The sequence below is a fragment of the Pogoniulus pusillus genome, chromosome Z, assembly GCF_015220805.1.
Source record: "Pogoniulus pusillus isolate bPogPus1 chromosome Z, bPogPus1.pri, whole genome shotgun sequence".
NCBI classification, from domain to species: domain Eukaryota; kingdom Metazoa; phylum Chordata; class Aves; order Piciformes; family Lybiidae; genus Pogoniulus; species Pogoniulus pusillus.
Window position 1 is genome coordinate 10,480,001 of NC_087309.1, and position 22,281 is coordinate 10,502,281.

A 22,281-nucleotide genomic window follows, 5' to 3' on the forward strand; every position below is an offset into this window, starting at 1 on the left:
TCCATTAAATGCTGTGGTCATTTCCAGCATACAAATCAATTTTCCTTGTGGTGCAGAAGTGGTGAATAATGCCTGGTTTGTTTAAAGGAGCATGACTGATTTTGGATGAAGGATCCTGTCACCTTGGCATTTTCAGTTTTATTTATTGCACGCAACCGTATAAAACCTGGTACTGGTCTCAGTGCCAGGCTTACTAGTGGAAAAGCTGAAAGGACCACATAGCTCCTAGTACAGCAAAGAGCTTCTCCTTCTGCAAGGCATTTGCTGGACTCCTTACTTTGAATAACATGGCAGAGAAGGATTTCATCAGTTGGCATCTGCTGGCTTTATTTTTTCTTCCATTTTGCCTGTGTCAAGAAGAATACATGGAGGTGAGCAGAAGATCTTATAAACCAGTGGCCAAAGTCTTGCAAAGTCACCACCAGACTGGCCCTAAAAGTTCCAGAAGCAGGGAAATATTGAATCAGCGGAGACAACTTATAGAGTGGACTGTTGATAATAGCACTTCTACAGACCAAAAAGTCCTGAGATCAGAGGTAGATGATGTAGAACTGACTACCTCAGATAGAGTCCAGGTACTCTGAATTAATCTTTTAAAGATGTCTTTAAAGCTAATAAGATTGATTTTTTTTTTTTTTTGGCTAAGATTATTAGTGATACATTTATGAGATTATTTTTATTGAAACTGTTTATTGGTCTGTATCCTGCTGAGTTGCTTTATAGGATCTTTTAACGAGCTGGTAGAACCAGCAGTGTGGTTGGGGACACTGTTTTCAATACAGACAGCAGCCTTTTGTTTTGCCTTTGCAACCATATACTGTATTATAGTGTGTCTTAATTTTCCAAGCTATTACTTAATGTATGAACGTTTTAGACTCTGTTAACTCATTTGGATGTGAAGGAAAGTTACAGAATTCATACAGGTATTTGGATAAATTAATGTAGCAGATGAGAACTTTTACATTATTAATATGAAGCTTGTCTGGTTTTTCTGAGCTTGAGTCAAACTTAGTGAAGTTCTGATTGTTGAAAATTTTATTCTAAGGAATAGTTTGGGGGGGGGGGGGGGAAGCAAACAAACCAGTTACTAAAGTTAAGAGTAGATTTAATAATATATGTCAGCTTGACAGTGTCAGAGAAAGGAATACTCAGAAAGAAACTCTGAATCACCTGTAGTGTCTGTGTTTAAAGATAGGAATTTCTTTATGCCTCTTATACAGCACTTTAGATGTTACAGTTTAGTTTACAGCAAAGGGAAAATGGCACAACTTGATCACACACAAAACATTACTGTCCAAATTTAAAGGGAGAAGTCTGAAGGGCAAAAATGAAGCTTATTCTAGCACTAGGCAGATCTAAATTCCACTCAGATGAAGTTTCTCTCGTTTGGTACTTTTTAAACACAAGGACATGAGTGTTTTATTCCTCTTGCTGGTGCAGATGGCTGTGTCCTGCATAGTTCACCTTTAATAATTTCTCTTCTGAAACTCTTTCAGAAGCAAACTATGATTTTTTTTTAATACCCAAAAATCACAGACATGCAGACAAGTGTAGAGTAATGACTTCTGCCATGATAAGCACAGAAGAGATTTTATCTTAACCCTGTAGAAGGCTTGAGGAACTGAAATACATCCAAGTATGAAAACAGGATTAATACACCACTGTGTTCCCTGTGTTTAAATTTTATAGTGTTTTGCATTACAGATTTCTTGGGCAGGAGTTACTACATGTTCCCACAGTGAACTCAGCAAAATGGGTATTTCACTGCAGTCACACTAAATTGCACTTTCAGTACATAAAAGGCTTGGACCATAAAGTATGCAGTGCAATGAGTCAGCTAGTGTCTGCACACTTCTTCACTGCAGAGAGAACTGTGGAACTGCATTCTAAGGGCCATGTATTACTGGAACTTAAAGAAGGATTCACTTTAATTCAACATATTTCCAGATAATGCAGAATTTAATACATAATTACACTTGTTTAGAGGTCAAACTCTTCCTCGCAGAGTGTTACTGTGTTTGGGACACATGTGTCTCTTAGTAGAGTTTCATGCAGCATGTTTGGAAGTTCTCTGCTGGGGAAAAAAAGGCAGTGACATTAAAACAGAGCCCAGAGAGTCCAAGTACATCTGATGACAGTCATTTACCTGCCAGATCCTCCTAAGAAGTAATTTTTGCTGGGAAAATGATGCAATTTTTGGCTTCCTGAAATGAGATGGAACACTAGCAGGGGATAATCTATCACAGAGTGGCTGATGCAATAAGTATTTTCCATCTGCAGACTCCAGGGAATTCCAGGGAGAGAAGGAACAAAGGTGGCACAGATACTTTTTAATTCATGTAAAAACTCTCTCTTCTCCTTGAGCTATCTGAAGGCTCTTTCACACCTAAGTCCCTGTTGTCTTGGCTACCTTAGCTTTGGCTGGACAATTTCACCTTCTTGATAAAGTGCTTTAAAGGTCCCATTCCCTGTTGTGTTGTCCTTGCTTCTGTGCCTGTTTCCCAGCTGCTGGTAACTTAATGTCCATTCCTCAAGTACAAGAACTGTAGTGACTAGAGAAAGACATTCCAGATACCCTCTTCCTTCTCAGGTTGGTCTTCAAAAACCCTCAGGGACATCTCATCTTGTTGGCATTTTACCTTTATTTTGGCCATTTTAATTTGTTTAATTCTTTGTTAGAGGAAGGACACAGAGGGCCCACAAAGACAAGCTATTTTACAATCAGCATGGGAGCTAAGAACCTGAGATGTCCATTACTCATCTTCTGCATTGTCCTAGGCAATATAACCAAACTCCATACAATTTACTGGGACACAAAAAAAGCTGGAGGTCATAGGTTTAAGTTAAGGGAATTTTACAGATCGTCTCTTGCCTAGAATTGCCTCCAACATACTAAATCATAGCCTCAGAAATATTTCCAGTATTCTATTTGTATTAAGATATCAAGTGGCAGATGAGTTTCACAAGCTCCTAAATCATACTCGGTTTCTGAGGGCAATGCCAAAGATTAGTTGTGTAATAAAATTTATGTGCAAATGGTTGCACAGACACCTCTGGCAAGTAAGTAATAATTAATCTCTTTGTCTCAGCTGAGTGTAATTTTGATTTGGGAACAGACTTCCTTTAAATATACTCTTCACTGAGTTCTCTGTTTTCAGAGACTAAAAGAGTACCCTGAACATTCACTGTTCTTGGTAGGTGGCTGTGGACATTTTTTTCCTCCTAGTCAAAGGATTAGTAAAGACAATAAATCAATACTACGACTTTATAATTTGGGTAAGTAGTTAGTTTGAAATCTGTGGGATTGTTCTCATGCAAACAAGCCAGCAGGACTCACCTCATTGCCTCACTGCTCATTGTAACCTGCTAAGCATTTCGAGAGGTAATGCCAAATTGCATTTGGTTATAGAATCATAGAATCAACCAGGTTGGAAGAGACCTCCAAGATCATCCAGGCCAACCTAGCACCCAGCCCTAGCCAATCAACTAGACCATGACACTAAGTGCCTCATCCAGGCTCTCCTTGAACACCTCCAGGGATGGTGACTCCACCACCTCCCTGGGCAGCCCATTCCAATGCCAATCACTCTCTCTGCCAACAACTTCCTCCTAACATCCAGCCTATACTTCCCCCAGCACAACTTGAGACTGTGTCCCCTTGTTCTGTTCCTGGTTGCCTGGCAGAAGAGACCAACCCCCACCTGCTACAACCTCCCTTCAGGTAGTTGTAGCCAGCACTGATGTCAGCCCCAAGCTTCCTCTTCTCCAGGCTGCACACCTCCAGCTCCCTCAGCCTCTCTTCATAGGGTTTATTTTATGATAACGTACCTATTTAGCTAATATCATTCAGAATTTTAATGCACTGCGTATAAAACCAAATCTGACTCTTCATAGACAGAAGTCTTTGCATGCAGTCCAGTTTGCTGAATTCATGCCTTCCTCTACCTGCAGTTCCAACTCTTTGGGTATTTCTAGGCTGAAATGACTTACTTGATCTTTATTTCCTCCTGGCAGGAGTGTATACAGTTTGCATTTTATTTGATAAGAATATGAAGCACTATTAAAAAACACTTGGAGATTTTAATCTCTGTGCAATACTCACCACTGGTATTTCAGTTCCAGTCTTCTTGTACTTGGCTTCCCTTCAAGAACTGAAAATAAGCCAAAATCAGGGCTACTTCTTCTCTTGTACTAAGGAAGTTTTAAGAAGTTTTAACCACTGTGTTTGGTTATGGTCAGTTAAGTTCTTCCTAACAAATGGGAGCGATAAAACAGCAAGAAAGATACAGACAGGTTTTCCAGGAACAGGCAGAATTAATTTTTCTCCAAGAAGAAGTCAACAATAACAACAACAAAAAGAGGCCCTACCCAGTAAAAGACCTTACCCAGTATTAAGGTAAAGAACTGTTGACCAAAAATGTGTAAATGAAGCCCTTCTGCCTGTTGGCAAATCTTAACATTTCCATAACTTCTATCTGTTGAGCAGTCAGGTCAGAATTTATTTGCATGGTAGTTCCACTGCAAGTGGTTCCAGCTGGTGAGGACATGAATGTCACATTGGAGGGGATATACAGTATTCTGGTGTCATGAAAGGAGTTTTCTGTATCCATAAATACAAGCTCCCAAGTATCTTGAAATTAATTAATTCAGAAGGTTGTGCGTGGTATTGTTCAAAATGTGGGCAGAAGGCTTTAATGTTTCAGAGCAACACTCTGTTAGGTTCATGCCCTTCTTGTGCTGAGGACTCCAGAGCTGGACACAGTATTCCAGCTGACATACTCCCAGAGTAGTAAAAAAAGAGACAATCACCTCTCTTCATCTGCATGCCAGAACCAGTACCACTAAGTCCTTCTCCACAGAGCTGGCCTCAATCCCTTTGCCCCCAGCCTGTATTGATGCCAAGGACTGCACTAACCCATGTGCAAGACCTTACACTTGGCCTCAAGAGGTTCACAGAGGCTGACTTTTCAAGCTTGTTCAGGTGACATCTGTACATTCATTTGGCAGTTCCTATCCTACGAGAATCTTCTTTGCTGCCATTAAACACTTAGGTCTGCATGCAGCAAGTAACTTGAGGATGATAAAGATGAGTGGAAAGAAAGGGAAAGAAAGCAAATAGTACAATGACCTGAGAAAAGTAGTGGCTGGATTGGTGTAACTGTCCTGCAGAATTTAAGAACCACAGACTGGCATCTCAGGATAACAGCAAAGAACAGCAGGGAAAAAGAGGAGAAAAATAAGAAGGAGGTGGAGAAATAAAATCACCCAGAACCTCCTACCTCAAGTGACCCATTGGAAGATTTGTGACAGCTAAATCATTGCAAGACGCTGGTTATGAAATCCAGACAGTATTGAATGAGACTCCATTAGTTTACATAAAAGGATGTGGGAAAGAAAAGCACTGAAACAAAACAATTATCAAACTATAATGACAGTAGCTGAGCTGTGTATAATAACAAACTCACAGCTGGTCTGTACTGCTGTATTAGTTTCAGCACATAAAAAGGTTTTCATAGCTGCACACCCACAAGTACAAATAAGCCAGTGCTTCTAACACCACGTGTTGTGGCCAGTTTGCAATTGTATTTGCAAGATATCTTGGCACTTTTATTTTGTTTGTTTCTCTTAAGTTTAGTAGCCTGTAAATATGCAAGTCAGGGACCATGAACAGGAACGGGCCACACAGGCATTTTTTAACATCTCCTTTGGCAGGTCTAACAGAGTTTTCTTTGCATTTAGTGGAGGATAGTTCATTGCTGAAGGTCAAGTGAAGTCCCTTGTGTTCCTACCACTCATTGCACAAAGCCTTATTTACCAGCAAAGATCAGATGAAATGCAAGATCAGTTAAAAGCAGGATAGAAATCTGCATATTCATCTGATTTTCATTGATCAGCTGGTGAGGGGCCAGGAACACAAACCCTATGAGGAGAGGCTGAGGGAGCTGGGGGTGTTTAGCCTGGAGAAGAGGAGGCTCAGGGCTGACCTCATTGCTGTCTACAACTACCTGAGGGGAGGTTGTAGCCAGGTGGAGGTTGGTCTCTTCTCCCAGGCAACCAGCAATAGAACAAGGGGACACAGTCTCCAGTTGTTCCAGGAGAGGTCTAGGCTGGATGTTAGGAGGAGGTTGTTGGCAGAGAGAGTGATTGGCATTGGAATGGGCTGCCCAGGGAGGTGGTGGAGTCACCATCCCTGGAGGTATTCAAGAAAAGCCTGGATGAGGCACTTAGTGCCATGGTCTAGTTGACTGGCTAGGGCTGGGTGTTAGGTTGGACTGGATGATCTTGGAGGTCTCTTCCAACCTGGTTGATTCTATGATTCTATGAAATTATTTTATATTCAAACCCCTCCCTATTTGACAGGACATGTAACCCTTAAAACACTTTAAGAGCTATCTTCTTAAATCTTAAAAAACAAACAAGCAAACAAAACCCCACCAAAAAAAAAAATAAAATCCCCACCATCTTCAAAGACAATCCAAGTATGAGAGACTTCAGCCCAGACAAGTGTTTTGAGAACTTGTATTAATTCGTGACGGACAAAATAACAGTGACACACAATAGCTGAAGCTGCAAGCCAAAGGCAAAAGCCCAGACACCATTTATTGCTATATCCACAGTCCTTTTTATCCCATTCTATGAGTTGTGGCAATTCTACAAGTTGTAGAATACAGTGATTAGATAAAATATTGTTCCAAACATTCTTATTAGATAACAGTGAAGTAATAGCGAGATGTTAGCTATTTTAACACAGACTTCTTTCAGTTCTTTGTTCTAAGTTATGTCACTTCCATGCAGATCACAGTTATCACAGTATCATAGTATCACCAAGGTTGGAAGAGACCTCATAGATCATCAAGTCCAACCCTTTACCACAGAGCTCAAGGCCAGACCATGGCACCAAGTGCCACGTCCAATCCTGCTTTGAACAGCCCCAGGGACGGCAACTCCACCACCTCCCCGGGCAGCCCATTCCAGTGTCCAATGACTCTCTCAGTGAAGAACTTTCTCCTCACCTCCAGCCTAAATTTCCCTTGGCGTAGCTTGAGGCTGTGTCCTCTTGTTCTGGTGCTGGCAAGAATACCAATTCACTATGTTTCTATCCCCAACCTTACTGTGTCAGGGATACACAGGGATGCGCACCGAAGGCGCATCATTCATCACATTTAGCTGACTCCTTTTTTTGGTTCCCAAAAGAACTCACCAAATATATAAAGAGAGGATATACAATGAAGAACATGTAACTGTCATGTATATGATTGACGTCCTCCTTCCATGAATAATCCATTTAAACCTTATTTTTGTGCACTTAGCCCCCACAAACTGGACCGCAGAACCCAGACTGTAGTTCCTGCTGCCGTGGTGACTTTGGAGTTCGACTCTACCAAGGGCCTCCAGGACCTCCTGGCCCCCCTGGGATGCCAGGTAAACATGAAGTTTAACTGTTGGGTTTTTTTAAATCAGTCTAATTACAGGCTATAAATTACAAGATGTTCTATGAACTATCAAGGAATGGTCTAAACACTAGTCTTGGCGGATAGATTCAGGAACCTATCCAGGACAGAGATTTTTCTATTAGACTCTAAAGTCCTTTCCAGTGAAAACTCATTTGTTATTAATATTTCAGCTTTCACAAATCCCTACTAAAAGTAATCCTGTTACATTTCTGGGGCAAATTAGTCTCTCTTCCTAAACATGCATGAAGCCCCCTTTAAAGTTGGAAGAACTTGTTTGCTGGAGTTGATTCCTGCAGTCACCTTTTAATATCCAGCTATGCTATTGTGTACTGCATTCGGGGGGAGGGTTTGGTTGTTTTGTCTTTTCATCAGCATACTGCTAGCCAATATTTTACAGCCATGCATGCTTTGACTCTCTCACAGAGTACCTTCTTATTCATTCATTCTTTCTTACTGTCTTCCATAATAAAAATTACACTTTTCTCTTTTTTTTCTCTTTTGTGATTAAAACTGCACACAGAAGACCAAGAAAAGAATACACTTCAATCTGATAAGTAGTACTGAAAAGTAATTGCCTAGAGAAGGGAAAAAGGTAGTCTCATGTTGGTGTTTCTTATAGCAGCTGCCTTTGTGGATTTGACAATCACAGTTTCTAAAGAAGACACACAAGGTGACAAAGTGGCTGACAGATTGGTCTTATCTTCAAAGCTTACATCTTCTGTTCTCATAATAAAAGTGCAGTCTTGTAATCCTTCTACCTCACAAATGTACTGGTGGTAAGAAACAAGTCAGAAAACCATGCACATACACAAATATACAATTAAATGCATCAAACCTGTCTGCCCAGGGAGGTGGTGGAGGCACCATCCCTGAGGGTATTCAAGAAAAGACTGGATGAGGCACTTAGTGCCATGGTCTAGTTGACTGGATAGGGCTGTGTGATAGGTTGGACTGGATGATCTTGGAGGTCTCTTCCAACCTGGTTGATTCTATGATTCTATGATTCTATGATTGACCATTACAGAAGAGAACCCTAAAGGTGAGGCCTGTTATGCAGAAATACTGTATCACATACTAGTAAATTGTTTGCATCATAGAAACAGGACATGATTTTGTATTAGACCCACATTTCCAAGGCTGCAGCCTAAGGACACAGCCTAAGGGCTAGTTTTGCCCTTTCCTCACGTGAGGATATATCTCAGCCACAGTTTGTCACAAATATCACATGGAATATATCTGATGGCAACTTTCTGCACCCCAGAATTTCCATCTCCTCCATCTGCTGCATTTCATATACTTGTGTCCATAAAAGGAATAACAACAGGTATGTTTCCCTTAATGAAATCAAATGTGACTTTCAAATCTCTGTTCTGAACTGGTACGGGAGTAGTTCTGGCTTTGCATGAAGGATGATGTTAGTTGGACTCAATGACCTTAAAGATCTTCTCTAACTTACATGATTCTGTGATTCTATGATCATCCCTGTTAAGAGCTATTGATTTCTCTATCCAAGCAAAAATTTGCCTAATTTCTTCCATGACTGACATTCCTTGTTTGAAGTAAATTTCTCTTTCTTAGTACAAAAACTCTAAGGCATCACTGAACTGTTAAATATGATCTCCAATAATCCCATTCTTGTGAATTAGTAACCAGAGCGATTCTTCAGAGAGCAAGCAGAATGGCAAAGAACCTGTTTCAAATCAGGTAGACTAATAGTGACACTAATTAATCTCCTAATTAATTGAAAGTTCAGGCTTTTGCTTCAGTCAGGCAGCACAATTGCTCACTGATTCTAGCCAACTTTAATATTTTCTCAGTTGCATAGGTGTTTGCTCAGTAATTTCCTCAGCAAACATCAGGAAGTAAGCAATACTGTAGACACAAAACTATGTTTTTATGACCCTTTTTACAAGAAGCACTCTCAGAAAGCCTTCATTATTAAAAAAAAAAATTATCTTTAAATCTAGGAACATAGAACCATAGAATCAGTCAGGGTTGGAAGGGACCACAAGGATCATCTAATTCTAATCCCCATGCCATGGGCAGGGACACCCTAGTCTAGATCAATCAACCCCCATCAAGCTACCCAGCACCCTGAGAATGCACACTCCACCATGGATGGGTCACTCAGCTAGGTTAAGGTTACAGCTACCTTCAATTGTGTAGAATATGTTTTAAAGATACCAAAATGTTATATAAAATTATCTCATTCTATCCTTATTAGCTTGGATTATCAGGAAATAAGGTTTTATGGAAAAGGAACAGTGCTTATGCTGGCAGGCTGGTATGTGTCAACAGGGAGTGGCTTTCACTTGCTTTGAGCCTTACTGTTGCTGACATCTTGTCACAGGATTGTAAGGGACCCAAAGAGATCATTGAGTCCAACACCTCTGCCAGAGCAGGACCATACAATCTAGCTTAGGTCACACAGGAACACATCCAGATAGGCCTTGGAAGGCTCCAGAGAAGGAGACTCCACAACCTCTCTGGGAAGCCTGTTCCACTGCTCTGGGACCCTTACAGTAAAGTTCTCCCTTGTGTTGAGGTGGAACCTCCTGTGCTGCAGCTTACATTCATTGTTCCTTGTCCTATCACAGGGAGCAAGTGAGCAGGGCCTGTCCTCCTGATTCCTGACCTCCATCCCTCAGATATTTATAAACATTTATTAAATCCCCTCTCAGTCTTCTTCAGACTAAAAAGCCTCTCCTCAACAGGCAGTGTTCCAGTCCCCTAATCATCCTTGTAGCCCTCCACTGGACCTTCTCCAGCAGATCCCTGTTCCTCCTAAACTGTGCAGCCCAAAACTGGACGCAGTACTCAAGATGAGGTCTCACCAGGGCAGAGCAGAAGGGAAGGAGAACCTCCCTTGATCTGCTGGACACACTCTTCTTAATACACCCCAGGATCCCATTGGCCTTCTTGGCCACAAGGGCACATTGCTGTCCCTTGCATATTTCCCCAATGACAATAAACTGAAACATCTACAGCTGATACAGCAACACCACGACTGAGTGTGGGTTAACTCCTAAACATCAACTGGTGCTCCTCTGGAAACCTGTCCATCAAAACCTTCATCTTTAGCTTAACTGTACCACTAATGTATCCATCACAGCTCAATTTGGGTTTTGTAGTATTGACAGGACCATGTGTTGGAAACTGGTGGAAAAGGACCTTGTTGTAGTTACCTGCTAAAATACATTATTTGAAATTAAGGTAAACTGAAAAGTCTGCTTCCTTTAAGGAAATCATGGAAACAATGGAAATAATGGAGCAACTGGCCAGGAAGGAGCTAAAGGCGAGAAAGGAGACAGAGGAGACATGGGACCAAGGGGAGAGCGTGGCCATCACGGGCCCAAAGGCGAGAAGGGTTACCCTGGGGTTCCCCCAGAGCTACAGGTACAAAATCTCTGTCTTGTCTTGGCTGCAATGCTCAGGTTATAGTTTCCTTCTCTGCCTAACTACTGCAAGATACTTCTGAAGCAAACTCCTTTGTATTAATACAGCATGAGGCATGCACAGTTCTCATTGTGACTGGCAAATGTGGCCTGACAGACCTTCCTGAAAACGAAGGATATCAAGGCTTCTTTCTTAGTCTCTCTTTAGGGTAAAAATCCAACTAAGATATGGGCAGGAAGAAACATACAATTCTAGTTTAGGGCAGAAGTATCCGGGTCATTAAAGGAGAGGAGAAAGTACTCTTATTTTCCTACCAAACTGTATCATATACATAACTGTGCTTCCTATGGCATATGGAAAGAGTAAAGGAGTGCCCATCATCTTGCCTGTGCTTCTCAGGTCAGTCAGAGTTTATGAGATTCTCAGAAGTGTATGGATCCAACTCCTCAAAGCAGTGGGCCAGAACCACTGAGTGCAGACAGAAGTCTTCTGGTTTTGAAAAATACACCTCCTTAGCTATCTGTGGTTTATATGCTTAGATACCTTAAAGATACTGAGAAGCATGAAAGAACTACTCAAAAGCCAGCTAATGAATAAAATCTGAGCTTAAGCTTGAGCTGATAAGCTCTGATTAGGTGTGGGACATACTTACTTGGGCTCAAGACTCCGTTGGCATAGTCACAGAGCTTTTGCAATGAGAGCTTCTTCATGTTCCAGCAGTCTGGCAGACGGCAGGGAGCTTACATATATACCTGTATATACCATATACACATACATACCCTTGGTTGCTGTTGCAGAGGTGATTTTAAAGGGTTATCCACACTGTATATTACAACGTAGTAAGATATAGGCAGTTAGTCTGCAATAGCAGGAAGACTTGACTGTAACATGGCTGAGATCTAAAGACAAGATTTAGATGCCTAAGCCTTTGAGATTTATCCCTCCTGGTCTCCAGCTGCCAGTGGAGATAAAAAACAGCCTTCTATAGGTCAGACCAGCTAACCCCCTGTAGGGGAAGCCTAAAGCACTTCAAATGGCACTAAGAGTATTTGCATGGGTAAATAATTGCAGTCAAATTCAACTTCAGACAGCCTACATTTGAGAGGGAAGTGTCTAAGCTCCCACTGCAACTACAGATGACCTAAAAGAGCAGCTCAGCTTAACCAGAGCCACTGCTGCTTTTGGGCAAATGGGACTTCAGATACCACAAAGTATGCAGATCTCCAGAAACTGTAAGGGAGTTTACATGTTCAGTTGTACATAAACCACTTAAATTGAAGTGTCTAAACCTCACTGATAGTCCTCAAACCAAGTTCACCACAGAAGAGACAAAATGGGACATAGCAAACACATACAGAAGTAAATTTCACTTCCAAAAAGTCAGATTTTGGAAAGAAAATGAAGTTCAGATTTACACTTTCTGACTGAAGAATACACTTTCCCAGTAGCAGTCATTGCTAGCATGCTTTATCTCCTCATAAAAGGCATGCAAATTAACAGCAAAATTAACAGCACAACTAACATGTGCAGTGTGAGAAAACAGATTTGGATTTCTTGGCATTCTGTATGCTTGATTTTTTGCTGTGGGTCGCATGAAAATGGAATAACTGCACAAAATAAAACTCACAATGACAGCAGTTTCCAAAATTATTGGACTTTTAAAATAAAGCAGAATAATTTAAATACTCTTAAAGAATTAACTGAAATGAACATCACAGCTTTATACCTTAAAAGCATATTTGTAGTGTTTTGCACTCAACATAAAACCTTTTGTACTTCTAGAATGAGTGATCAGCATTTCCCCCCTCCCTACAAAAAGACAGTGGCAGCAATATAGTTAAAAGCTGGGAAATGCAAGAGGACTGAATAACAAAAAGCTCATATTGCAATTCTTATTTCCAAGTAAAATTCCATAACTATTTTCAACAGATGTGTTTAAAAATTCTTTATAGGCATATAGTATATGCATTTCTTGTTAACATCATGCTAAAGAAATTCAGAGCAGCGGTAGGTAGAGGAGAAAGCATTTCTGAACACAATACTGTCTTAAGTACAGGAATCATTTGAAAGGCTTGGCAAGTTCATGTTGATGCGCTACTTCAAAGTGATACCCAGGTAGAAAAGAACATCTCTTTCAACTCTTCTGATTAGCCCAAGTAAAGCAGGTTGAGGTCAAAAAGCATGCAAATGCAATCTAGACAAAAGCTGAAAATTCCATCAGGCTTCCATTGCAGCTGCTTTCCTTTAATATATGATGAATTCTGATGTGAGCCTGGCTGAGAAGCAAGACGTTAACAATTTGCCACCATAACAAATGCATTCATGCAGGGATAAGGAAAATTAGTCCAGGCTTTTGCCCCACATGTGGAGCTCCTCAAATTTCTAAGCAGATGGCTAATGATTTCCATTGTTGGATGTAGACTTGAATGTGATTTTGCCTGGTCTGGTTTTGCTCTCATTTGGACCTGAAATCAAAAGAAGTTTGTGTGTGTGTGTGTGTGTGTGCATGTTCTTAATGCAATTATATCTGGAATCTCATAAAAAATCCAAACCAAACCAAACTGAAACAAACCAAAACAAACTAATTTTTTATGAGGGGCATTAAAAACTGTAATTGAGCATTTGTCATCTAAGAAGTTAAGAGACAGAAATAAAGTACAAAGTCACTGTGCGACCTTCTGGCACCACAGTTCTGATTGTGTCCCATCTACTGACAATCAGATGAGTGGGTCACAGTCTCACAGAAGAGACAACCTCCTTCCTGGACCATGCAAGTTGGCAGGGTTGTTCCTTGGTATCTTACTGAAGGTAATTTGAATTGCCTGATGTGGGAGGTTTTGCACTTTCATAGAAAGCTGTGAAATATTCCCCACGGCCCAAATGTCTCTCTGCAAGAAGTACCATGAAGCTGAAGCACAGTCTTTACCTCCTTAGTTGTCTCTTTTGGTCTCCTGCACCTTCTGTTGTCACAACTGAGGGTACAGGCAGATGCTAAGAGAGAAAAAGCACTGAACGCTGAGTCCCAGCAACTGCACCTTTAGAAGACTTCTAGTAAAACGCTTAACCTACCTGACTGTAGTTAGCAAGAAACACTAATGGGTAAGGACTTTAATGACCATTGTTTATTTCACACACTCAGTTAAAAGCAATATCCAGTCTAAGAACTCTGGGGAATAGATAAAAACTAATTAAATAACTTTTGCCAGAAACACCATCCATTTCAATACCAGTTTTCTGTTGCACCATTCTAGAGAGAATTGAAACGTAAATAAACTCCCCCAAGGTCTGACCTGCAAACACTTGCTGGTGCACTTACTTTTACAGTCATGAATAGTCCAATTGAACCTCAGAAGCCTAGTCATCTTCCAGTTTCATTCAATGGGAGTTTTGTTACTGCAGTTTAATGGCCTTGGAGCAGGCCCTAGAAGAACATCTCTGTCAGGAAAATAAACAGACTGTAAATACAGGAAAAAGCTCTGCAGCTGCACATGTGCTTGTAATGAATGACTGCCTGAGTTAAGACTGCATTTCTGCAGGTCGCATTCATGGCTTCCATGGCTACTCACTTCAGCAACCAGAACAGTGGGATCATCTTCAGCAGTGTCGAAACCAATGTGGGGAACTTTTTTGATGTCATGACTGGAAGATTCGGTGCCCCGGTGAACGGTGAGTGCAAAACAAACTAATGCACTTTTGAGAGCTACAAGGAGGAGTGTGCTTGGTAAAGCTGAGAAACTAGTTAACTGCCTTTTCATGAGACGTGCTCTGCATAGCTTGTGGTGCCTACATGAGGAAAAATTAAACTAGAAACCGAGCAAGCCAAGAGAGAGCTTGCTAGCCAATGAAGATAGGGTTGCACTGACACACTCTCAGCCACTTTCACTCAGAGAAAGAGCTAAAAACAGTGATAGGAAGTGTGTGTTGTGCAAGAAGAGGAAGCAGTGGCTGTGTCCTCATTGTTCAGGAAGCCAGTTTGGCCAGGTTAGCTGAATAGGTTCTGCTAAAGCTACTCACATCCTGCCTGAGCTGGGCTACATGCTCTCTGTCTGACAGCCTCCTAGGCTAAGCCCTGGCTGACCTGGAGACTGCCCTTTTGGTAAGGTAAGGTAAGGTAAGGAACAATAGGTGAGAGTTACTCAACGAAGCCTCTGGGAAATTTCCCTTTCAGTGTGAAGGAAAGAATGAGAGGTTTTGCCATGTCAAAATACAGTTGTTTCTCTGGAACAAGAAGTGGCTAAAACAATGCCATATGCAGAACAAAAATCCATCTGATTTTGGCACGCTATAAGCAGAAGCAAAATAACTACTGACATCTGGAAGACAATACTGCCCTTAGTTGTTACATTTTGTAAGTGTGAAGACAAGTCTACAGCATGGCTACTTCCCTCTACGAAGCATATGTGTTGTATTTGGTAATCTTTTCAGGGGTCTATTTCTTCACCTTCAACATGATGAAACACGAAGATGTGGAGGAAGTGTACGTGTACCTGATGCACAATGGTAACACAGTTTTCAGCTTATATAGGTAAGTGAATGGTCAGGCCACTTTAATGCCAGGCATGTTTCCACACTTGTGATGGGTTACATTTCAAGAAACATGAAATTATAGAATCACAGAATCATAGAATCAACCAGGTTGGAAGAGACCTCCAAGATCAGCCAGTCCAACGTAGCACCTAGCCCTAGCCAGTCAACTAGACCATGGCACTAAGTACTTCATCCAGTCTTTTCTTGAAGACCTCCAGGGATGGTGACTCCACCACCTCCCTGGGCAGCCCATTCCAATGCCAATCACTCTCTGGCAAGAACTTCCTCCTAACATCCAGCCTGTACTTCCCCCAGCACAACTTGAGACTGTGTCCCCTTGTTCTATTGCTGGTTGTTCATGATTTGTAAGTATTCCTGTAAGGAAACAAAACAAAACAAAACAAAAACAAACAAAACCAACCAAACAAAAAACCCCAAACCAAAGCCAAACCCAAAAGAAAACTATTGCCTTTTGTCCTCCTCAACTTACCAATTTGGATCCAGTGCTAGCTTACCTCCTTCTATAAGGACCAGGTCAAGAAGCTTGTAGCCAGATAGTTAGCCCCACCCCACCCCCCCACCCCCCCAAAAAAAAAAGTTTGAAAAAAACATTATTTCTTTAATATCAACTGCTTGTCTGATGTCAAAACCAAGCTTCTCTCCTGAGACAAAGTGGACAAAAACAAAAGCTTAAATTGACCACACTGGATTTCAGGCACTCAGATCACAGCATGTTCATTTAAGCTGCTAAGGTTTCTTCAGCAGCCTGTACCTGAAGCATTATCAAAGGATGCTTCCTGCTCAATAAATATTTCCTGCAAAAGAAAGAGGGCCTTATTTTTTCCTCAGAGTCACTGATGTCAGAAATGACAGTAAGTGGAAGAAATGGAACCAGCAGTCACGCAGAGCCAGCAGGGGAGGCCACATTGGCTTACATCCCATCAAAAAGCCTCATGATGCATTGAGGTGCCTGTCCCTGCCTATTGCCTGCACCAGGAACACATGGGCTCACCTCACTTGAGACCCCTGACCTAAAGGCATTTAAAATTAGCTGAGATGAACACAAGGTAAAAAGAGCATCACAGGAAATCTGGGCTGTAGTGATGACAGTTGGACTCGATGATCTTAAAAGTCTCCTCCAACCAAAACACTTCTATGTTTCTGTGTCTCGAGAGCAGTCTTGAGGAGGACTCAGAGGTGTCAGTTAATGAAAACTTTGACATAGGCTAGCAATGTGTGTTTGAAGCCCAGAAGGCCAATGGCATTATGGGCAGCATCAAAAGAAGTGTTACTAGCAGGTCATTTCCCCCCTCTACCCTGCTCTTGTGAGACACCACCTGGAGTACTGCATCCAGTTCTGGTGACGTCAAACCACTGGAGCAGATCCAAAGGAGGGCCATGAAGATGATCACAGGGCTGGAGCACCTCTCCTGGGGGACAGTCTAAGAGAGTTGTGGCTATTCAGAAAGGCAGCTCTGGAGAGATCTTACAGTCTCCTTCCAATACATGAAGCAGACTCACAGAAAAAGCAAAAAGAGACTTTTTATAAGGGCTTGTTGTGATAGAATGAGAGGGAATGGACTGAAGCTTGAGGAAGGCAGATTTAGACTGGATATTACAATGAAATTCTTTATAATGAAGGAGGTAAGACACTGGAATATCTTGCTCAGGTTGGTCGTGGATGTCCCCTCCCTAGAGGTGTTCAAGGCCAGGCCGGATGAGACCTTGAGCAACCTGTTCTAGTGGGAGGTGTCCCTGCCCATGGCAGTTGAGTTGGAACTAAATGAACTTTAAGGTCCCTTCCAACCCAAACCATTCTATAAATCTATGCACCTATGAATGAGCAATTTTATTATAAACAACAAACTTGTTCCTGTGTCCTGAAACAGGTTGAGTCAAACTTCTAGAATTTAAGAAAGGACTAAGATGATACAATTAGGCAAGGTGCAAAATTTGATCAGAAGAGCAAACATAGAGAAATGCCAGAATTTCCTCATGTAATCGCAGAAGTGCTGGTGAGCCTTTCAAGGATGTTTTGCTGAGCATAACAACATGATTTCTTGGATCCTGTTTCTACAAGTTGTTTTATTGATCATTGTTGAGAAAAAAACAAAAGCTAACATTAAAATGTTCACCCTCAGCTATGAATCAAAAGGGAAGGCAGACACCTCAGGAAACAGTGCAATCCTAAAACTCGCCAAGGGAGATGAAGTTTGGCTGCGAATGGGAAATGGAGCCCTCCATGGAGACCATCAACGCTTCTCCACCTTTGCTGGGTTTCTTCTTTTTGAAACCAAGTAGAAAAAGAAAAAAAAAAGAAAGAAAAAGAGAAAGAAATAACCCCGTAGATGTTTATCTAAGGAAACTTCTTTTTTTGGAGCTGGTATTTTTCTCTGGACTGTGGAAGAGCAGTATAACATTGAAAGATCAGGGAGGCTCGTTTTGATGCAGGGTGTTGTTATTTGTATTTCAGAGGTGAGCTGAATGCATTGGGTAGTTGACACAGGCTCACAGAAGTTGCATTGTCATCTGGGTTATGTCTAGAGAGTTGATACATGTTCCTATCACTCTTCTCTCCAAAGTGACTGAAAAACAAAGGAAAAGGAGTTTAAATAATTTAGAAAGCAGTTTGTGCAGAACAGTCAACTTTGTCTGTAAATATACTTAAGTATACGTCAGAAATGGAACAATTTAATTCAAGTCCTTATTTTCATTTATTCAGTTCTTATTGCACATTTATTTAAGTTTGCATCATGGAAACAGCCCAGAAAGGAATACACTCAGGCTCAGCTGAGACCAGATTTAAAAGAAGAAGTTTCTACTGGACTAGAATGAATTAAAATATAATGTGAAAATAAAGATGTCGAAAGATTCAGGTCTACTGTGTTCCCATCTCAAACCTCTGCAGATGTATGTGGTGTCATTTTCCACAGATTTTTAGTAAGTATTTATGTTCACTCTCTTTAAAAAAAGAGTGGTAGTAAATTCTGCCTTAGTAGCAGCCTGAAGCCGTTGAGGGGATCAGGCAGGGGATCTGTAATGTTTCCTCCTAATACTCAAAGTGTTAAAACCTGATGTCACTGGATGCAAAATGTTCAGAGACAATGTTGGAGATGTTGGGGATATACCAACAGCACAGTCTTTGTGGAGTTAGGAGCTCTTTAAGGATGTACATTTTAATATTGTGTATTTACTTAACAGTGAAGTTGTTGATACACGTTTCCTAGCAGCCTTCCAAGAACCAGCATTTCAGGAAAAGACACCGCAGCCTGGCAAAGCAGCTGCTAACTCAGTCCAATATTTAAGCAAGCACAAGTGCTGGCTGGCTCTGAAGCTCCAGTCACAGCAAACCAGGCAATTCTTCAGCATTAACATTTGCCACCAGCCTTTCAAATTATGGATACCTGAAAGCCTGCTTGGTTATCTTCATCAGAATCAGCACCAAATAGAGGTAAGACAGTACTGAAGTATGAAAGTATCATTTGCAAGTTCTGTCTCTCCACATACAAGTTAATGAAGTATAAATTACATTTTAATAGACATTACCTTTCAACCAGGCATTACTTGCCCTTACTTTACACACTAGTGGAGTTAGAAAACATCTATAGGAAACCCTTTTATACTGCATACAGATATCAATAGTACAACAATAGAGAAAATGAACAAAAATGCCCTATGAATTTGCATGCCCTATGTACACACGATGTAAATCACATCTTGTGATGAAAAATGCATACTGGTACTTGATGATTATGACATTTTGAGTTTTATGCATCAACCACTGAAAATACTAGCTTTAATGAAGTTTGATTGTTTCTTGATGAGCTTGGGTCAGGTTTGGAACACATCAGTTTTCAAAACCTGGGGCCACCTTATTTTAACGAGCATTTCAGTGAAATTCTGGCATGCCTCCAAACTAAAACTCACTAGGTAGTCAGATAACACTGCTCTTCTAGAATAAGTGCACAAGTTGTATGAGATGCACAGCATTGTGAGATAATGTTCACAGTAGCAAAAATCTCAAAAAGTATTTCTTGTTGTGTTAGGAAGTTTTGCTTACTTTGTAAAAAATACATTTACCCAATAAAGGTTAATAATCATAAAGCTACACTGATGTGTTCGTATCTGTATTTACCAAGGACTCTACCATTTGGTCATGTGATTAGCACACGGCCTAGAGGTTGGTGCCACCAGCAGAACTTGAGTTTTCCAACAATGGGGAAGTTTTCTTGGCACCAGGTCTGCTGGCGACAGATGGGAGTTCATCTGTCCCATAAGGGGAAAAGAATCCTTGCACGTGAGTTGGCTGGGTGTAAAGGGTTAACCCTCCTGGGGAAGCGATCTTCACCCCGACCTCAGGTCCTCCTGACTCTTCCCCAGGGGTTGGGTCCAACCCTTACTCCAGGTGGTGGTTAGCCCACTCCTACTTCCTATCTAGCCCCCTATAAAGACAGAGGAACTTCCTGTTTTGTGCTCTCTTGCCCTGCTTCCCTGCTTGCCAGCACCACCTTCCTATTTCCAGCTGCTCTTTACCACATGGCCATAATCCACAAGGTGGACAAAACCACTGCCATCAATCTGGTAGTGTATATACAAATATATATATATATATATTTCATAGAATCAACCAGGTTGGAAGAGAGCTCCAAGATCATCCAGTCCAACCTAGCACCCAGCCCTATCCAATCAACACCATGGCACTAAGTGCCTCATCCAGGCTTTGCTTGAACAGCTCCAGGGATGGTGACTCCACCACCTCCCTGGGCAGCCCATTCCAATGCCAATCACTCTCTCTGTGAAGAACTTCTTCCTAACATCCAGCCTGTACTTCCCCCGGCACAGCTTGAGACTGTGTCCCTTGTTCTGTTGCTGGTTGTCTGGGAGAAGAGCCCAACCCCCACCTGGCTAGAGACTCCCTTCAAGTAGTTGTAGACAGCAATGAGGTCATCCCTGAGCCTCCTCTTCTCCAGGCTAAACACCCCCAGCTCCCTCAGCATCTTCGCATAGGATTTGTGCTCCAGGCCCCTCACCAGCTTTGTTGCCCTTCTCTGGACATGTTCCAGCACCTCAACATCTCTCTTGAATTGAGGGGCCCAGAACTGGACACAGCACTCAAGGTGTGGCCTGACCAGTGCTGAGTACAGGGGAAGAATAACCTCCCTTGTCCTACTGGCCACACTGTTCCTGATGCAGGCCAGGATGCCATTGGCTCTCTTGGCCACCTGGGCACACTGCTGCCTCATCTTCAGCCTACTATCCACCAGTACCCCCAGGTCTCTTTCTTACTGGCTGCTCTCCAGCCACTCTGTCCCCAGCCTGTAGCACTGCTTGGGGTTGTTGTGGCCAAAGTGCAGAACCCTGCACTTGGCCTTGTTCAATCTCATCCCATTGGCCTCTGCCCACCTATCTAGCCTGTCTAGGTCCCTCTGCAGGTCTCTCCTACCTTCCTGCCTTGGCCTTGTTAAATCTCATCTCAAATAGAAACAGTTTTACTGCTGGGGAGAGTGTGAATGCAGTCCCCCACTACTTCAAGTTACACAGTCGAGTTTTCCACATTTGGGGAAATGACAGGGGTCAGCACACCTGGAGTGCAAAGGATGAGCCTTGCCCTGGGAAAACCACCTTCCTGATCGTGGTGTCTCCCCTGCCAGGTAAGCATCTGCAGTGCCATGTTAATTTTCATTACTGAATAGCCTACTTGAGGGAATTATGCAGCACAGTAGCAGCAGCAGGTAACAACTGTACTTCCCAAGCCCCAACCCCCTTCTCTCTAGTTAAAATGATAGGAAAAAAAAACAAACCACTAAAACAATGCCAGAGACTATTCTTCTCCCCAGAGCTACCATCTGACTACCTTATGTTAAACTCTCTCAGCCTCCATAGCAGGGTGTCTGCTTGCAAAACTGTCTATTGAGAACAACCTCTGGCTTGCACTAAGATTCAAACAGTACTCACGAAAAGTTTGGATAGAGGTCCTTGTCATGGACTAAATTCAGGACTTTTCTACTAATACAGTTCTATAACCCCATGCAGCACTGTATCACAGTATCACAGTATCACAGCACTGCAGGCTGGGGACAGAGTGGCTGGAGAGCAGTCAGGTAGAGAGGGACCTGAGGGTATTGGTTGACAACCAGCATGTGCCCAGGTGGCCAAGAAGGTCAATGGCATCCTGGCCTCCATCAGGAGTAGTGTGGCCAGCAGGATCAGGGAGGTCACTCTGCCTCTGTGCTCAGCACTGGTTAGTCCACACCTTGAGTACTGTGTCCAATTCTGGGCCAGTAAGTTTAAGAAAGATGATGAGCTGCTCAAAAATGTCTACAGAAAGGGATAAAAGTTGGAGAGGGGGCTGAAGCATGGCCTTACAAGGTGCAGCTGAGGGAGCTGAGGTTGTTTAGCCTGGAGAAGAGGAGGCTCAGGGGGCACCTTATCACTGTCTACAACTACCTGAAGGGAGGTTGTAGCCAGATGGGCATTGGGCTTTTCCCCCAGGCAAAGAGGAAGAAGAGGACACAGTCTCATGCTGCATGAGGGCAGATTTAGGCTGGATGTTAGGAAGAAGTTCTTCACAAAAAGAGCAGTTGTCTTTGGAATGGGTTGCCCAAGGAGGTGGTGGAGGCACCGTCCCTGGAGGTGTTTAAAAGGAGACTGGATGTGGCACTTGGTACCATGATTTTGTTGATTAGTTGGTGCTGGGTGACAGATTGGACTTGATGAACTCAAAGGTCTTCTCCAACGTGATTAATTCTGTGATTCTGTGTATGTCATGACACTAAATTCCAGCAAATTCTGAGACATGTGAAGTATTCTCACTGTTTAGTTCACTAGTCTGTACATCATCCCAGGACCTTGGAGGCTGAACAAGGGCAAGTAACGGCCATGGGTACAGATTACACCAGCTTTT

At 42.1% G+C, this 22,281-nt stretch overlaps 1 protein-coding gene and 1 non-coding gene across 3 annotated transcripts; one reads left to right on the forward strand and one right to left on the reverse strand.

The window, feature by feature from the left end:
* The first annotated feature begins 205 nt into the window (after positions 1-205).
* On the forward strand, positions 206-19,487 carry C1QTNF3 (C1q and TNF related 3). 2 transcript variants are annotated; one of them, XM_064176554.1, is made up of 6 exons: positions 206-575; positions 7,311-7,422; positions 10,696-10,850; positions 14,387-14,516; positions 15,276-15,375; positions 17,519-19,487. In XM_064176554.1, exons 1-6 carry the CDS (start codon positions 288-290, stop codon positions 17,676-17,678), a joined length of 945 nt encoding a protein of 314 aa, XP_064032624.1. In that variant the 5' UTR covers positions 206-287; the 3' UTR covers positions 17,679-19,487. The 2 variants fall into 2 exon arrangements, with proteins under 2 accessions (XP_064032624.1, XP_064032625.1); XM_064176555.1 differs by having other exon boundaries at positions 206-371.
* Positions 19,488-20,872: 1,385 nt separating this feature from the next.
* Positions 20,873-21,036, reverse strand: LOC135173762 (U1 spliceosomal RNA). The gene has a single exon (XR_010301430.1). It is a non-coding gene; the product is annotated as a U1 spliceosomal RNA (small nuclear RNA).
* Positions 21,037-22,281: the final 1,245 nt, after the last annotated feature.

Excerpts from the sequence above, each read along its gene's own strand:
- C1QTNF3 (XM_064176554.1), top strand. The coding sequence starts at position 288 with ATGGCAGAGAAGGATTTCATCAGTTGGCATCTGCTGGCTTTATTTTTT. Across the intron at positions 7,423-10,695 it reads TGGCCCCCCTGGGATGCCAG|GAAATCATGGAAACAATGGA; the intron begins GTAAACATGAAG and ends GCTTCCTTTAAG. Across the intron at positions 15,376-17,518 it reads ACAGTTTTCAGCTTATATAG|CTATGAATCAAAAGGGAAGG; the intron begins GTAAGTGAATGG and ends GTTCACCCTCAG.